This window comes from Hemitrygon akajei, chromosome 8 (genome assembly GCF_048418815.1).
Source record: "Hemitrygon akajei chromosome 8, sHemAka1.3, whole genome shotgun sequence".
Taxonomy (NCBI): domain Eukaryota; kingdom Metazoa; phylum Chordata; class Chondrichthyes; order Myliobatiformes; family Dasyatidae; genus Hemitrygon; species Hemitrygon akajei.
In genome coordinates, this window is record NC_133131.1 from 96,037,603 (window position 1) to 96,050,747 (window position 13,145).

A 13,145-nucleotide genomic window follows, 5' to 3' on the forward strand; every position below is an offset into this window, starting at 1 on the left:
ATCGGCCCACTCACCCAACCTGTCCAAATCACCCTGCATTCTCCTAACATCCTCCTCATATTTTACACTGCCACCCAGCTTTAATATTTAAAGATCTTTGATCTGGACTGTTTAAACCATTCTAGTTTTTAAAATTTATTTTCAGATGTAGTCACTGTAGTTATGGCCAGCACTTGTTAAATAATTCATTTTTCTTGAGAATGTGCCATGGCCACCTTGGGTCTCTGCAATCTTTCTGGTGAATGTTCCAGTATTGTACAAAATACCTTATTCTAACTGAGTGGTTTGTTATGCCCCTTAGGATCAGAATTTCCATTTTCACTTAAGGTCAATAGTAATATCAGTTTATAAGATTTAGAACTATCCAATGGATTTAGGCCCATTTTATTTTAGTAATTAACAAAGAATCTGAATTTATTGGCACTGCCACCTCTCTCCATGATTTCAAATCTACCTGGATCAATATTTGGTCTATGCCTATACTGTTACAGATACACAGATGAAGGCGTCATCCATGCCTAGTTTATGCCAGTACCAAATGTTCTAATAAGCTTCCTTCTTCTGTTCATTATCTGTAGTTCATCTAAAATTCTGTTGTCTAAATTGCATTCTCTACTAATAGTCATTATGGCCATTGTTTAATTTGCACCTGTTTCTGATACTCAAATTTATATTTGCATAGTAGGGTGAGTAACTGCTTCTCAACTTGCAGCACTTCAATTTCAAATTTCCAATTCTAGTTTTTATATCTCTTCATTAACCCATTTCTTTCTAACATTGAGTTATTATCAGTCCTGGATGAGTACAAGAGGCATATTTCTAAATATAAATAATATTAAATGGTTAGAGAATATTGTTTTTCAGCTGATGTCATGTTTAAATTTTATTTGACAGATCCAGCTGGTTTCGTTTCCAAATGCGCGTACACTTCTCAGTCCTCGCTTGTTTTCAATCCTATACACCTTTGCTGAAAGTGATTTTTACTTTTTTCCCTTTTTGCTTTTAGTTAGCCATTTGGAAATACCAAAAGAATCAGAAGCAGAATTGTGTTTGTATTACATCAACACACAGGCTCTGTATTATAAATGTTTATTTTGGAGAATTCTCCAGTATCTCAATGTCTCTTTCCTTCTTTAGTGTTCCATTATACTCATTGGCTAAACATTTGATCAGCTGCCTTGATATCTTCAACATCTGTGCATTATTGAATGATAGAAAATGGAAACAAGCCATTCAGCCCAACAAATATGTGTTAACTATCAACAGCTCATTTACCTTAATCCTATTTTTATTCTCCCTACACTCTCTTTAACTTCCCCCACATTTGACAAATCAGTGGCCAACCCTAAATTAGATAAGTTTTATCAAATGAACATAATTTATTATCAGCTGAGAAATTTTAGACTTGCTTACATCTCCGATGAACATTTTTAATATTAGTAGCTATATGTTACAGATCCAGATAATGCCACACAAATCCTTCACCCCACAGGAACAGGACAAGCAAATTTGATGCCCCTAACCAATTACACTGAAGATCGTTGATGAACAGGACAAATAGGAAATGAATGCTAAAATAATTAATTCAGTATCAAAATTAGGAACTGCAGGTGAAATCATACCTAAAGAAAAAGTAGATTGAAAGAGAGGATGAATTAAAAGTCAAGACAAAACATAGATACTTAAACAGTTTAGGAAATTAGACTATTATTAAAAATTAGTTTTCAATATGTGTGAGATTGTTTGCTTGACAGTTTAACCTATTGAGTATGTCCTTAAAATACAGTTTTTGTTAATATAATTTTTAAATTGCGTGGAAGGTTCTTTATTATTTCATTTAAATAACACATTTTATTTAAGTAACTATTCAGTTTAATACCAAAAATTATCACACAGTCTGTATGAGTTTCAAAATTGTAATACCGCACATCCTTATTTTCCTTTTTAATTGTTGCATAAAATCAAGGTAAAATACATAGCTGAGATAGTAACAAAAACATGTTTCTTTTTGTGTTAACTGAAGATGAGCAAGTTCAGAGAAATATGACTGTGTACATTTTTCATTTTTCCATATCATATTTTGGAGATTTTATTATTGTTACTTCATCTTCACAATTTTGGTTATGAATTAAAGGTGCTCAAGTTGAACATCTTATTTGTAACACAAATGATAAACCAGTATTATAAAATTATAAGGTTTAATACTGTACTAAAATAAGATATAGAACCAACTATGTCACCCTGTTTTAAGGTATCAACATGATAACTAATAGAAAACATTCAACTTTAGTCTAAAGTGATACATAGGAGAGAAATTACAATTTTTTTCTCCAGAGCTTCTCAACAAAAATCTCTCTTACCCATGGTTTATATTTGGTCATATTCATCTTGGCCAGTATTTTGCCAAGCCATTAGAATTCCGGTCTGCAACATTTTGATTATATTCCCAAAATATGATTGATAGATTCAGGATTTTTACATCAGAATAGTGGATTTCAACACTACCATCCAGTGTTCATACTGTTTTAAATAAACAATGAATCACTTGAGTATTTTGTGTTAAATGTTTTAACCAAAACTTTACCTATATAATTATTTTAATACTCTAGGAAATATTTTCTAACTTCACTAAGGTTCACTATCCCAAATTGCCATTACCACTTACAGACTTAGCATTAAGGTTCTTTTAACATTAGAAATGTGTTCTGGCTGTGGTGAACTACATATACCCGTCTGGACACCCCCCCCCGCTGACTGCTCCTGTGGCTCCTCCCACGGACCTCGGTATAAAGGCGATTGGAGACACAGCCCCAGCCTCAGTCTCCAGGATGTAGTGTGGTGGTCAATTGCTGCTTGTTCTTTCTTCCAGCCAATAAAAGCCTATATCTCGCCTCACATCTCCGAGAGTTATTGATGGTGCATCACTGGCCTTGGAATTGCTTCACTTGTCACCTGTCCCTCCTTTCTCACAGTACAAGATTGGACATCAGCTATTTTGAATGCTAACTTTCACATGCTGAATGGAGTCACTCTCCAACATCTCTTGTAATAAACACCACTGAGTTTAAGAAGATCATGACCCTAAACAGTAGCAAGCTAGTGGAACTACAAAACCTTCTGTCATAAAAAAGTAAAATAATAAGAGGTTTATAGGTCTTAGTTGGAAGAATTTAAAGAAAACAAACACCCTTTCCTTCCACTGAACAATAGTTTGTTCCAATTCAAATATTTATTTGTACTGTAGTACTCTGCATAATTGCTTTTCCCTCAACATAACCATCCAGAATTTTAAACTGAAGGCACTATAAATCTTTCTTTATTTCATACTATCAAAACTCTATATGAATTATAAAAATCTGTTAATTACTTAAGACAAATATTCCAGCTGGAAAAGCCCCAATAATTCATAGCTGAGAACAATTTCACACTTTGGTATCAAGTACCATTAAGTACTAACACAGCCAGGTATAATTACTTAAATAAAAGGAAATAGTGCTTCTTCCCAAGTATGATGTTAGATAATGGATTAAACTACATAAAAATATAATTTTTCATTATTTGAGTTGAAAGATACCATTAGTACAAGTGAAAATGATCTTTCATGTCCAAAGCATAATCATTCTAGAAAAGACTATGCATCACACAGTATAAAATTTACCTACTTTCCTTCATGTTAACCATTTCTAAATCTTTCATGAAAATCATAAAATGACACATGGAAGACACCAAAAATTAACGCAATCACATTTTGATTTTATTATTGTCCTTTGATTGATTTAGCTGTTGTTTTAATCAATCATGTCCTTCCAGGTAAAGTCCCCATGTGCTTGCATATGATGGACAACATGACTTCATCTGCACCAGCTCCAATTGACAGCAATCTCATATCCCTCAAGGAAAAATAAGAAAACAATCATTCATTGGGTGCATACAAAATATGATGAAACCTAGTTGAGCAAATCAGTGACCCAGAATATCCTGCTCTCGCTCTATCCAGTTACTGCTTGTTGAAGGTCTTTTGGTGCCAGTTTTTGAAAGAAGACGGATGAAATGTGGTCACTTAGTATATGACCCAAGGGCCATAACATAATGTATGGGCACCACATACAGGAATGCTTTGACAGCTAGCCAAAGTATTCCCTCAGGCTCATGTTTCAGAGTTACCAAACAACTTGCTATGTTTCACACTCAAAAATAAATCAGACAATTCATTTTGTAACATTTTCAAAACAAATAGGATGCTAGAGAAATTTTTTTTTTTTTATTTTTTTTTTTAAAACAGCTGAATCTAACTCTTCCTCCTTCGTTTTCTCTATTGAAATGAAAGGTGTCATTGAACCTGCACAAAGTTAGACTGGGCATGGATTCATCAGGCAGATTTTCTAGTATAATTGTGGGGTACAGGAGATTGATACTTTGACACTCGATCCAACATCGGTGTGTAATTGGAAAGAAAACCTGAAAATAGGTGTTCATGAAAATTTGTATCCCTAGCCCAAGAATCCCAATTGATAAGAATGGAAGTTTTGGCAGTTCCAAGCAGAAATGGCAGAATTTTCCAAATAAATCCAGACTAATGATTCAAGCATCATCTTTTAATATTTAATTTCCTACATTTATTGCTGTGACAAGCAGCAAAAACTAAGAAGTATCCTGCGCTACAATGATTTATTGAAATAAAGTGATTGTTTGGATATCAGATTACTTAATGCCTTCAAGACTTTCAAGATCTTTGTAAAGTAATAAAATTTATGACATTAAAATTAGGGTAAGCCAAAGGAAACTGGTATTAGGTAATGGTATATTTTACACTATAATGCAGCTGGTAGAGGTGCTGCCTCACATCACCAATGGTCTTGGCTTAATTCCAGCCTTATATGCTGTGTGGAATGTGGAATGTGCACGTTCTCCCTTTGACCACGTGGATTTATTTTGTGTGTTCTTAGTCCCTTCCCACACCAAAGTCATAGGTAAGTGCAATGGTGGAATGTTGATGGGAATTTAAAGAGAATAAAATGTAATTATTATAAATGGTTGTCAGGGCGACAGTAGACTGAAGATGCTGTTTCTGCATCTATGAACCTAAATTTGATCCAGCTCTTTGAAAAGAAAATAATGAAAGGAAAAAAAGAGCAGTAATATGGCAAAACCTTTATTTACTAAATTTTTTGAAATGAATAAAAAATAGCTTTGCTACAAAAAAATGATTGTCATTTGAAGGAGAATATCATTGGAGTAATGGTACATTTACAGGGAAATGGAGGAAAGTTCACTCTTACAATGGAATTTGCCTGGTATGTCGAAATACAAAGACAGATTTTAACAAATAATTTTCCTTAAAACCTTAAATTAAAAATTGATGAAGGTGCAAAGGTAATAAAGAAAATAACATTTAAACAAAGGAATGCAGACATTATTCAAGAAGCAGCTTGAAGTTTCAATACAACTATGAAAATACACTATTTCCTTGAGGGCATGGTCCTTCGTTGGACCTGGAGTTTGTTAGCAATATTTGATCACTTTCTATTGTGCATCTTCAGTTCTCTTTGTTGGCTTAGTTGTAAATACACTTTTATGGTTATCATTTGTGACAAAATTTGGATATTAAAAAAACAAGTAGACAGCATTTTCAGTGGAGGCTCTCTATAAAGTTAAATAAATCATTGCTGCATTTTTCATTCCTGCATTTTAAAAAAAAATTGCTTACCTATACATTCTGCTGACCAACAATTCATTGGTAAAACCCATGCCTCCCCAAAATTGGAGACAGCTGTCAGTAACCTCACGAACCAAGCGGCCTGCCTTCACCTTTGCCATTGAGACTAATTTGGTCATATCTTCTCCTTGAATATATCGAGCTGAATTAAGAAAAAAAAAACACAACTCAACTTTTATATGATGGAAACATTACAAAGCCTACTGCTATAAAAATTCTCATAATTGCTGATGGATAAGGACAAGGAGACCAGGTTTGACATAATATTATAACTACAAGGTAACTTTAGGTGAAATGTCACCTCAGTCTCAAACACTTTCTGCCTTGGGCATACTCTCAGCATCACTTTGAGGAGAAACAGTTAACATTTATGGCCGATGACCTTTCTAAAAGGTCCTGGACTTGTGTTATTCTTTGTGACATTTACAAATTTTGAATATTGTGACATTATATTTTTTGGAAGCAGAGTACCACTGCTGCCGTGAATACAAATTTCCCTGATAAATTCAGCAAGTTAATGTTGCGATGTGTTTTAATAAATTATTTAAGCTAAGTCTCATGTTACAATAGGTATTAAAAAATGTTCAGAGATCTTACCTGAACAATGTAGCAAAAAATCTATTCCCTTTTAAATGCAGTTGAAAATAAGAAAAAAAAATTAAATTAAATGATACACACCTATAAATCTATTTAGAATACTATTAACTATTTAGATACACATTAGTATGAATCAAGTATGTTCATTCTGAATAATTCAAATATCTTTATACTTTCTCATAAAAACTTGCCATACTCGTAATATCACTCAAGCTACAGGGAGAATTTAGCTCATGTACTTAGAGTGCCATGGTAGCACAGCATTTAGCACAACACTGTTAAAGCTCGGAGTTTGGAGTTCAATTCCAACATCATCTGCAAAGAATCTGTTATGTCTTCCCTATAGAATGTGTGGGTTATCTCCAAGTACTCCAGTTTCCTCCCATTTTTCAAAGATGTACCACTAGGTCATTGTAAATTGTCCCGTGATGAGGCCAGGGTTGAACCAGGGGTTGCTGAGCAACGCAGCTCGAAGGGCTGTAAGAGTCTATTCTGCACTGTGTCACACTAAATAAATAAACTAACTTAACAACATTTCCAATATAAGTTTTTCTGAAAATCAAAAATCTGAAAACCTCCAAAATCCAAAGTTCTTTTGAGCGCTGATGTGATTCCAAACTGGAAAACTCCACAAGGCACTGAGAAGGTTCCCAGGCGATGCACATATCTCTGCACACCACAGACAGTTCTGAAAAGTGACCTCACATGTAGTGAACAGAAGTTAATGAAAATAGAAAAACACTGCATAAAATGAAAAATTAAGATCTCCATCGTGTATTGAAAGAGTGGATTTGGAAACATAGAATAGTACAGCACAGTACATGCCCTTCGGCCCACAATGTTGTACCGACCCTTAAACCCTGCCTCCCATATAACCCCCACCTTAAATTCCTCCATATACCTGTCTAGTAGTTTCTTAAATTTCACTAGTGTATCTACCTCCACCACTGACTCAGGCAGTGCATTCCACACACAACCACTCTCTGAGTAAAAAACCTTCCTCTAATATCCCCCTTGAACTTCCCACCCCTTACCTTAAAGCCATGTCCTCTTGTATTAAGCAGTGGTGCCCTGGGGAAGAGGTGCTGGCTGTCCACTCTATCTATTCCTCTTAATATCTATCATGTCTCCTCTCATCCTCCTTCTCTTCAAAGAGTAAAGCCCTAGCTTCCTTAATCTCTGATCATAATGATAATCATAATCATAATCTCTGATCCCTAAACCAGGCAGCATCCTGGTAAATCTCCTCTGTACCCTTTCCAATGCTTCCACATCCTTCCTACAGTGAGGCGACCAGAACTGGACACAGTACTCCCAAGTGTGGCCTAATCAGAGTTCTATAGAGCTACATCATTACCTCACAACTCTTAAACTCTATCCCTTGACTTATGAAAGCTAATGCCCCATAAGCTTTCTTAACTACCCTATCTACCTGTGAGGCAACTTTCAGGGATCTGTGGACATGTACCCCCAGATGCCTCTGCTCCTCCACACAACCAAGTATCCTGCCAATGTCAGAGTGAACATACTTAACTCAACGGTTTGCTGATCATGAAACAAGCAAAGCTCACGATGAACTGAAAATTGAAGGTAATTTCAGGCTGGTGCAGAAATTTTAAAAAGGTATGGCGTTAGGTTTTTAAAGATTTCTAGTGATATGCATCTGCTGATCATGAAGCAGCAGAAAGATTCATGAGTTTGCCAAGATCGTTGCTGATGAAAATCTAACATAGAACAACTCAATGATGTTGAATGTTTTTCTCCCTTACATAAAATCTAAAAAAAGTAAAATACAAATAGAGTGTACTGTAACCTTTTAATCAAAACACAGCATCGTGGTTAAAGAATGAAAGCTTGCTGTTTTTTTTTGCTCAAAAGCTGAAGCAGGAATTCTCCCAATGCTGCCGTGCTGGTTTTGTTACCCTGCACACATTATGCTTTCGTTAATGGGATATAATAATTTTTACTGTTAAGTACATCTATGCGATGAACAAGCACAAGACAAATAATGCTTACTGGTAGCACGTAAATTCAGAGACAGAAATGATGCCGATCCCAAGCCATCTTATTATATATTCCAAAATAGGAAACACTTCTGGCTCCAAGCATTTTGGATAAGAGGTACTCAACCCGCATCAATTTACCCACAACAACTCCTCTCTTTTCCAAGGGTATTCACTTGTCTTGGTTATATGCTTGAAAATCTTATGAAGCCTACAATGGTTTCTATCTACTATCAGCAATCAGAACAATTACTATTAACAAAATTCAATATTTTAAATAACACTGAAAGCAATGTATTCTAGAGTCTGACTTTATATTTTCAGCAGGGCAATTAAAAAAAAGATGCAGCTGGCAGGTTCTCAGTAGCATGGGAAGATAAATCAGGACCAATTTACCCTTATCCTACTGCCTTCTACTAGGTTCCATTATCAACCAGTTAACAGGCCAAGACCAAAGCTAGCAGAGTCTTCTTGAAATTGTGTAGAGTGGGTGATCCAGATCTTGTCTTCATTTCCCTGATCAACTTCCCCTGAACCCTTGACTCATCTCACTACTGAAAGCCAATTGTACAGTCCCAGCTTTAACCTCCTTCCCATAAAGATTTGCTTTTGCAGTTCACTTTCTGGGGACACCAGTGCAATAAAAATTAAGAGCACCATTGAATAAGATCAGCCTTCATTTTCTTAGATTTCCTGATACAACCTTAGGACAGGCCATTTCTGCCCTAGACATCCACACAACTCTTAAGATTAGTGCCAGAGTAACTGAAATCTACTTCAACAAAGTAATACTATTTGAATTTAGAAGTAATTGAGTTACCAAAGCTTCATACCAATGCAACGATAAAGAAGAGAACGAAGTAGTTCAATTTCGGTCTCAAGTTCAGCAAGGCGGAAGTGCACAGACTGGTTATGCAGCACTGGTTGGTCAAAAATTTTACGATGTCGTGTATATTCAATTGTCTCTTGTATGACGTTTTGCATCGGTCTCAATGCTGCAAGAGAGAAGGAAAGAAAAGATGTGATTTCACAGCAATGATATTTCACAAACACCCACACAGCAAATTAATGTATGAAGTCATCTTGATTATATATAGAAAATAGTCCAACAATATACTCCAGCTAAGCTTTAATCAAAAAAATAATCAATATAGCTTTGTAAGAGGGGGTACTGTCTCACCAATTTAATAGAATCTTCCAATCCTCCAAAGTGTTGACTGAAAATGACGAGGAGGCTAGGTCAGTTAGTATGATCTACATGGATTTCAGCATGAACTTTAACAAAGTCCCTTTGGGGAAACTGAAACAAAAAAGCCAGCACCCATGGCATCCTGGCTAATCTGACAAAATAAATCAGAAATTGGATGGACGTAGGAAATAGCGGGTGAAGGTGAAGGATCATGTTTGCAAAATCACAACAGTAGACAGTGACCTATCACAGGAATCGGTGCTGGGTGAATGCCCCTGAGATGTCTTGCTTTTTGATTGATCTTGACTGCAACTCCATTACAGTCAATCGAGTCCTCAAAAATATCTCATCTTTCCTCTTCTCTCACTCGTTTTCCCCACCCATAAGAAGTATATTCTCCTGCTCATTTTCCAACCCACCAACCTCCACATTCTATATATCATATATGTCAAACTCAAGGCCCGCGGTGGAATTATCTTTAGCCCCCGAGATAATATCTAATTACTATTAAAGCTGGCCCCAGTAATCGAAGCGCCTATGGCGTATGATATGGCTAATGCTGAGTTTATTCAGGTACCAGGTTTTCAGGGTTTTTAGTGTTTATTCGGCAGTCTTCTTCATAAGAAACGGAATTTGTAAAGTGAAACACTTTGTAGTTATAGCAGAGACTGAGACACATGAGAGCAGGCTGAAAAAACGGAGGCAACGAAAGCTGCGTTCGCACGCGTCCGACTGATCCGGCCCGCATGAAGCTGCATTTTGCTCAATCCGGCCCGTGACCTAAAATGAGTTTGACACCCCTGCTATATAATCCTTTAAAATTTATGCCATCTTCAATGAGATTCCACCACAACTAATTTTCCCATTCCCGCCCCTTTCAACATTCCAAAGAGACTGTTCCTTTTGCAATTCCCAGCTCTAGACTTTTATCTCTACCAACCACATCCTCTCCCATGCAACCACAGGAGATGCAATACCTAATATTTCACATTACCCCTTCCATGTACAAACACTGTAGCAGTCTTCCCAGGTAAAGCAGAGATTTACTAGTGTACTGCATTTGTCAGAAACCAAATGATTTGGGGACGACTTTATTGAAAATTTTAATTCCATCAGTAGAAACAGTACACAATAAAACTGGATTCTGCACTACATATATTAGCGAAAATTCCAGGAAACCAGTTCTAGCTGGTGACCCCATTAAAAATGCATCTGACACTAGCAGGCAGCTTGTTTACCAAAGACTTACTACAAATTAGAAGATTATCCTTAAATTTCCAGAAGCAGTACATTAAACAAGTAGATCTACATTGGTTGGATTACATGCTACCTGCAGCATTTCTCAGCAAAGCCTTCTGTTTATATGGGAAGGCCAAGTAATATTCCAAAATTGTAAGGTCTTTATCAAATGACTACTGTACATAATTCAATCTGTGTAATACAGTAAATATTAAAACCTGAAATACAATATACAAATACGTATAACTTTGCTTTTCCTCTTTATGACTGAGAATAAAATTTTGTCTTTGACTTTATTGTTAACTAAATACAGAGTTGTAAATACACATTTTTTTTACATAATCTGGAGTGTTTTACATTTTTTAAAACTTTCAATTTGCTACAGTTGTTCTTTCATTGATTTAAGTTATAATCTAAGTTCTCAATTTTTATTCTCCAACTTCCTCTCCACAAGTCCAATTAAAAATATCTAATTTGCATGTGAACAGCAGAAATTACTTACCTACTGCAACACCCCACAAACGTTCTTCTTGGAATTGTAACATCTGATAGGTGAAGCCCATTCCTTCATCCCCAATAAGATACTTTCTTGGAACCCTGACATCTTCAAAAAAGATCTCTGCTGTATCTGATGATCTCATGCCTAACTTATCGATTTTCCTAGCCACATTAACTCCTGGAAAATATTAAGTATATGATGAGGTAATTAAATCACACAGTACTTTGAACTGCATTTCCTATATTGAAGAAATACTTATTAAGAATAAGTACTGGTTATTAAATCAAACAATCAATGAACTATATTTTAAGTTATAGGTCCTTCTACAAATTTAAGGTCATAACCCAGACTGACACTTCATGCACTCTGATACCAGGCTCCCAAAACTACCTCTGTGGACATACACTGTTCAATGCGTTATCAGATCATTGAATGATGCATAGTGCGAGGAAAAAGCCACCAGCAGCTTCAAACTACGTTTAGGATGGACTATGGAGAAAAAATAGATCTCCATATGTGTTGCTTCTGCTCTCCCTGTCCTCAAAGTTCCTCCCATCTTCATTTCTCTCTTTTACTTTTCATATATTTTCTGCCTTTCTTACTTCAGCCTTTATCTCTATCTGTCTAAACCCATTAGGATTAATGAGGCTATGTATTCATCTTTCAACACATACAGAAATGGTCTTAATCTCGCCCTCACTCATTTCAACCAATTCGATCTATTCCTTCAAAGCTGTTTGTCGAGTCAATCTATTTGATTTTTCATTAATTAAATAAAAAAGAGAAACTAAATACCTTCCATGACATTGCTGGAAGGTATTAATAATTAAATTTCCTAACAAACATAGGTAAATAAACAATAGCGTTGAAGTTCAACTCTTTATAATTGGACTCTCTCCCTTCCTACTTGTTTTATACCCCTCAGGTCCCGTTCTCTCTTTCACTCACCTCCTCCATTTTGAATTTTCTAATTACCTTCCCAAAATATTAAAGCAATGCAGGCTGAAAATTAGAATGCTCTATCTGTAGAGCTGAGTGACTAATGGTAATGGATTCAGGGGGAGAAGCTACAATTTTGATGCTGAGCCTAAAAAATCCAAATTCAAGTTACAGGCTTTTAGTTTCATGCAGGAATACCATTCACCTCCAGGGTTTTGTAAGCAGAAGCCTTGATGAAGGCATAAAATACTATCCAGTGGATATCTTTACAGACATTGTTGTAATGATTGGAACTAATTGCTTTCAATATTTAAAAATCTGTGGCTGAGAAAAAAAAATGCAAAAAAAAATTCTTTGGAAACATTTTGAACATTCTAGGACCATACTGAGTGTTCTCAAGATAATTTTACTATAAATCTGGGCATACTTAAACATCAATTACAGTGCTACCTTATCAAATAAGTGAGTATTTCAGTAAACATTACTGACTGTGCAGGGTTGGGTCAGGTCGCAACCACTGAGACATCCAAATTCACACTTAATGAATAGAAACCAAATGGCTCACAAAATTCCTGACATCTAATTATGTATTAACAGTACAGTGGAACCTTTGATAAACCTTTCATTTTATGTGTATTTCATGCTCAAATTCTTACCTGGTAACTTCAAAGGCAGACAAATAAGAGACTTGCTTTTGTGAGGAGGCCCATCACTGGTGTTTGCTAAAAGACACATCCAGTCAGCTTGACAACCATTAGTTATCCACATTTTTCCTCCATTTATTATGTAGTCATCTCCATTCTTAACAGCTTTTGTCCCAATATCTATAAGGATGAACAAGTTTTAAGATGTAAAACAAAATAGGGCAAGATCTACAAAAGATAGTAATCCAAAACTGGCATGAATTCAAAATTGTTGCAATAAAATTGTCAACTAGATCTCAATGGATGTCCTTCAGAAACT

At 35.7% G+C, this 13,145-nt stretch overlaps 1 protein-coding gene across 1 annotated transcript in view; it reads right to left on the reverse strand.

Annotated features, from left to right (window-relative positions):
• Positions 1 to 1,849: 1,849 nt before the first annotated feature.
• The window catches only part of LOC140732072 (probable acyl-CoA dehydrogenase 6), a 40,414-nt gene continuing 29,118 nt past the window's right edge, over positions 1,850 to 13,145 (reverse strand). The window contains exons 5-9 of the mRNA XM_073054213.1: positions 12,839 to 13,006; positions 11,247 to 11,420; positions 9,150 to 9,311; positions 5,708 to 5,858; positions 1,850 to 3,890 (exon numbers count right to left, since the gene is read on the reverse strand). Of these exons, the coding sequence (XP_072910314.1) occupies positions 3,797 to 3,890; positions 5,708 to 5,858; positions 9,150 to 9,311; positions 11,247 to 11,420; positions 12,839 to 13,006 (749 nt within the window). The 3' untranslated portion in view covers positions 1,850 to 3,796. The remainder of the gene's footprint in view (positions 3,891 to 5,707; positions 5,859 to 9,149; positions 9,312 to 11,246; positions 11,421 to 12,838; positions 13,007 to 13,145) is intronic.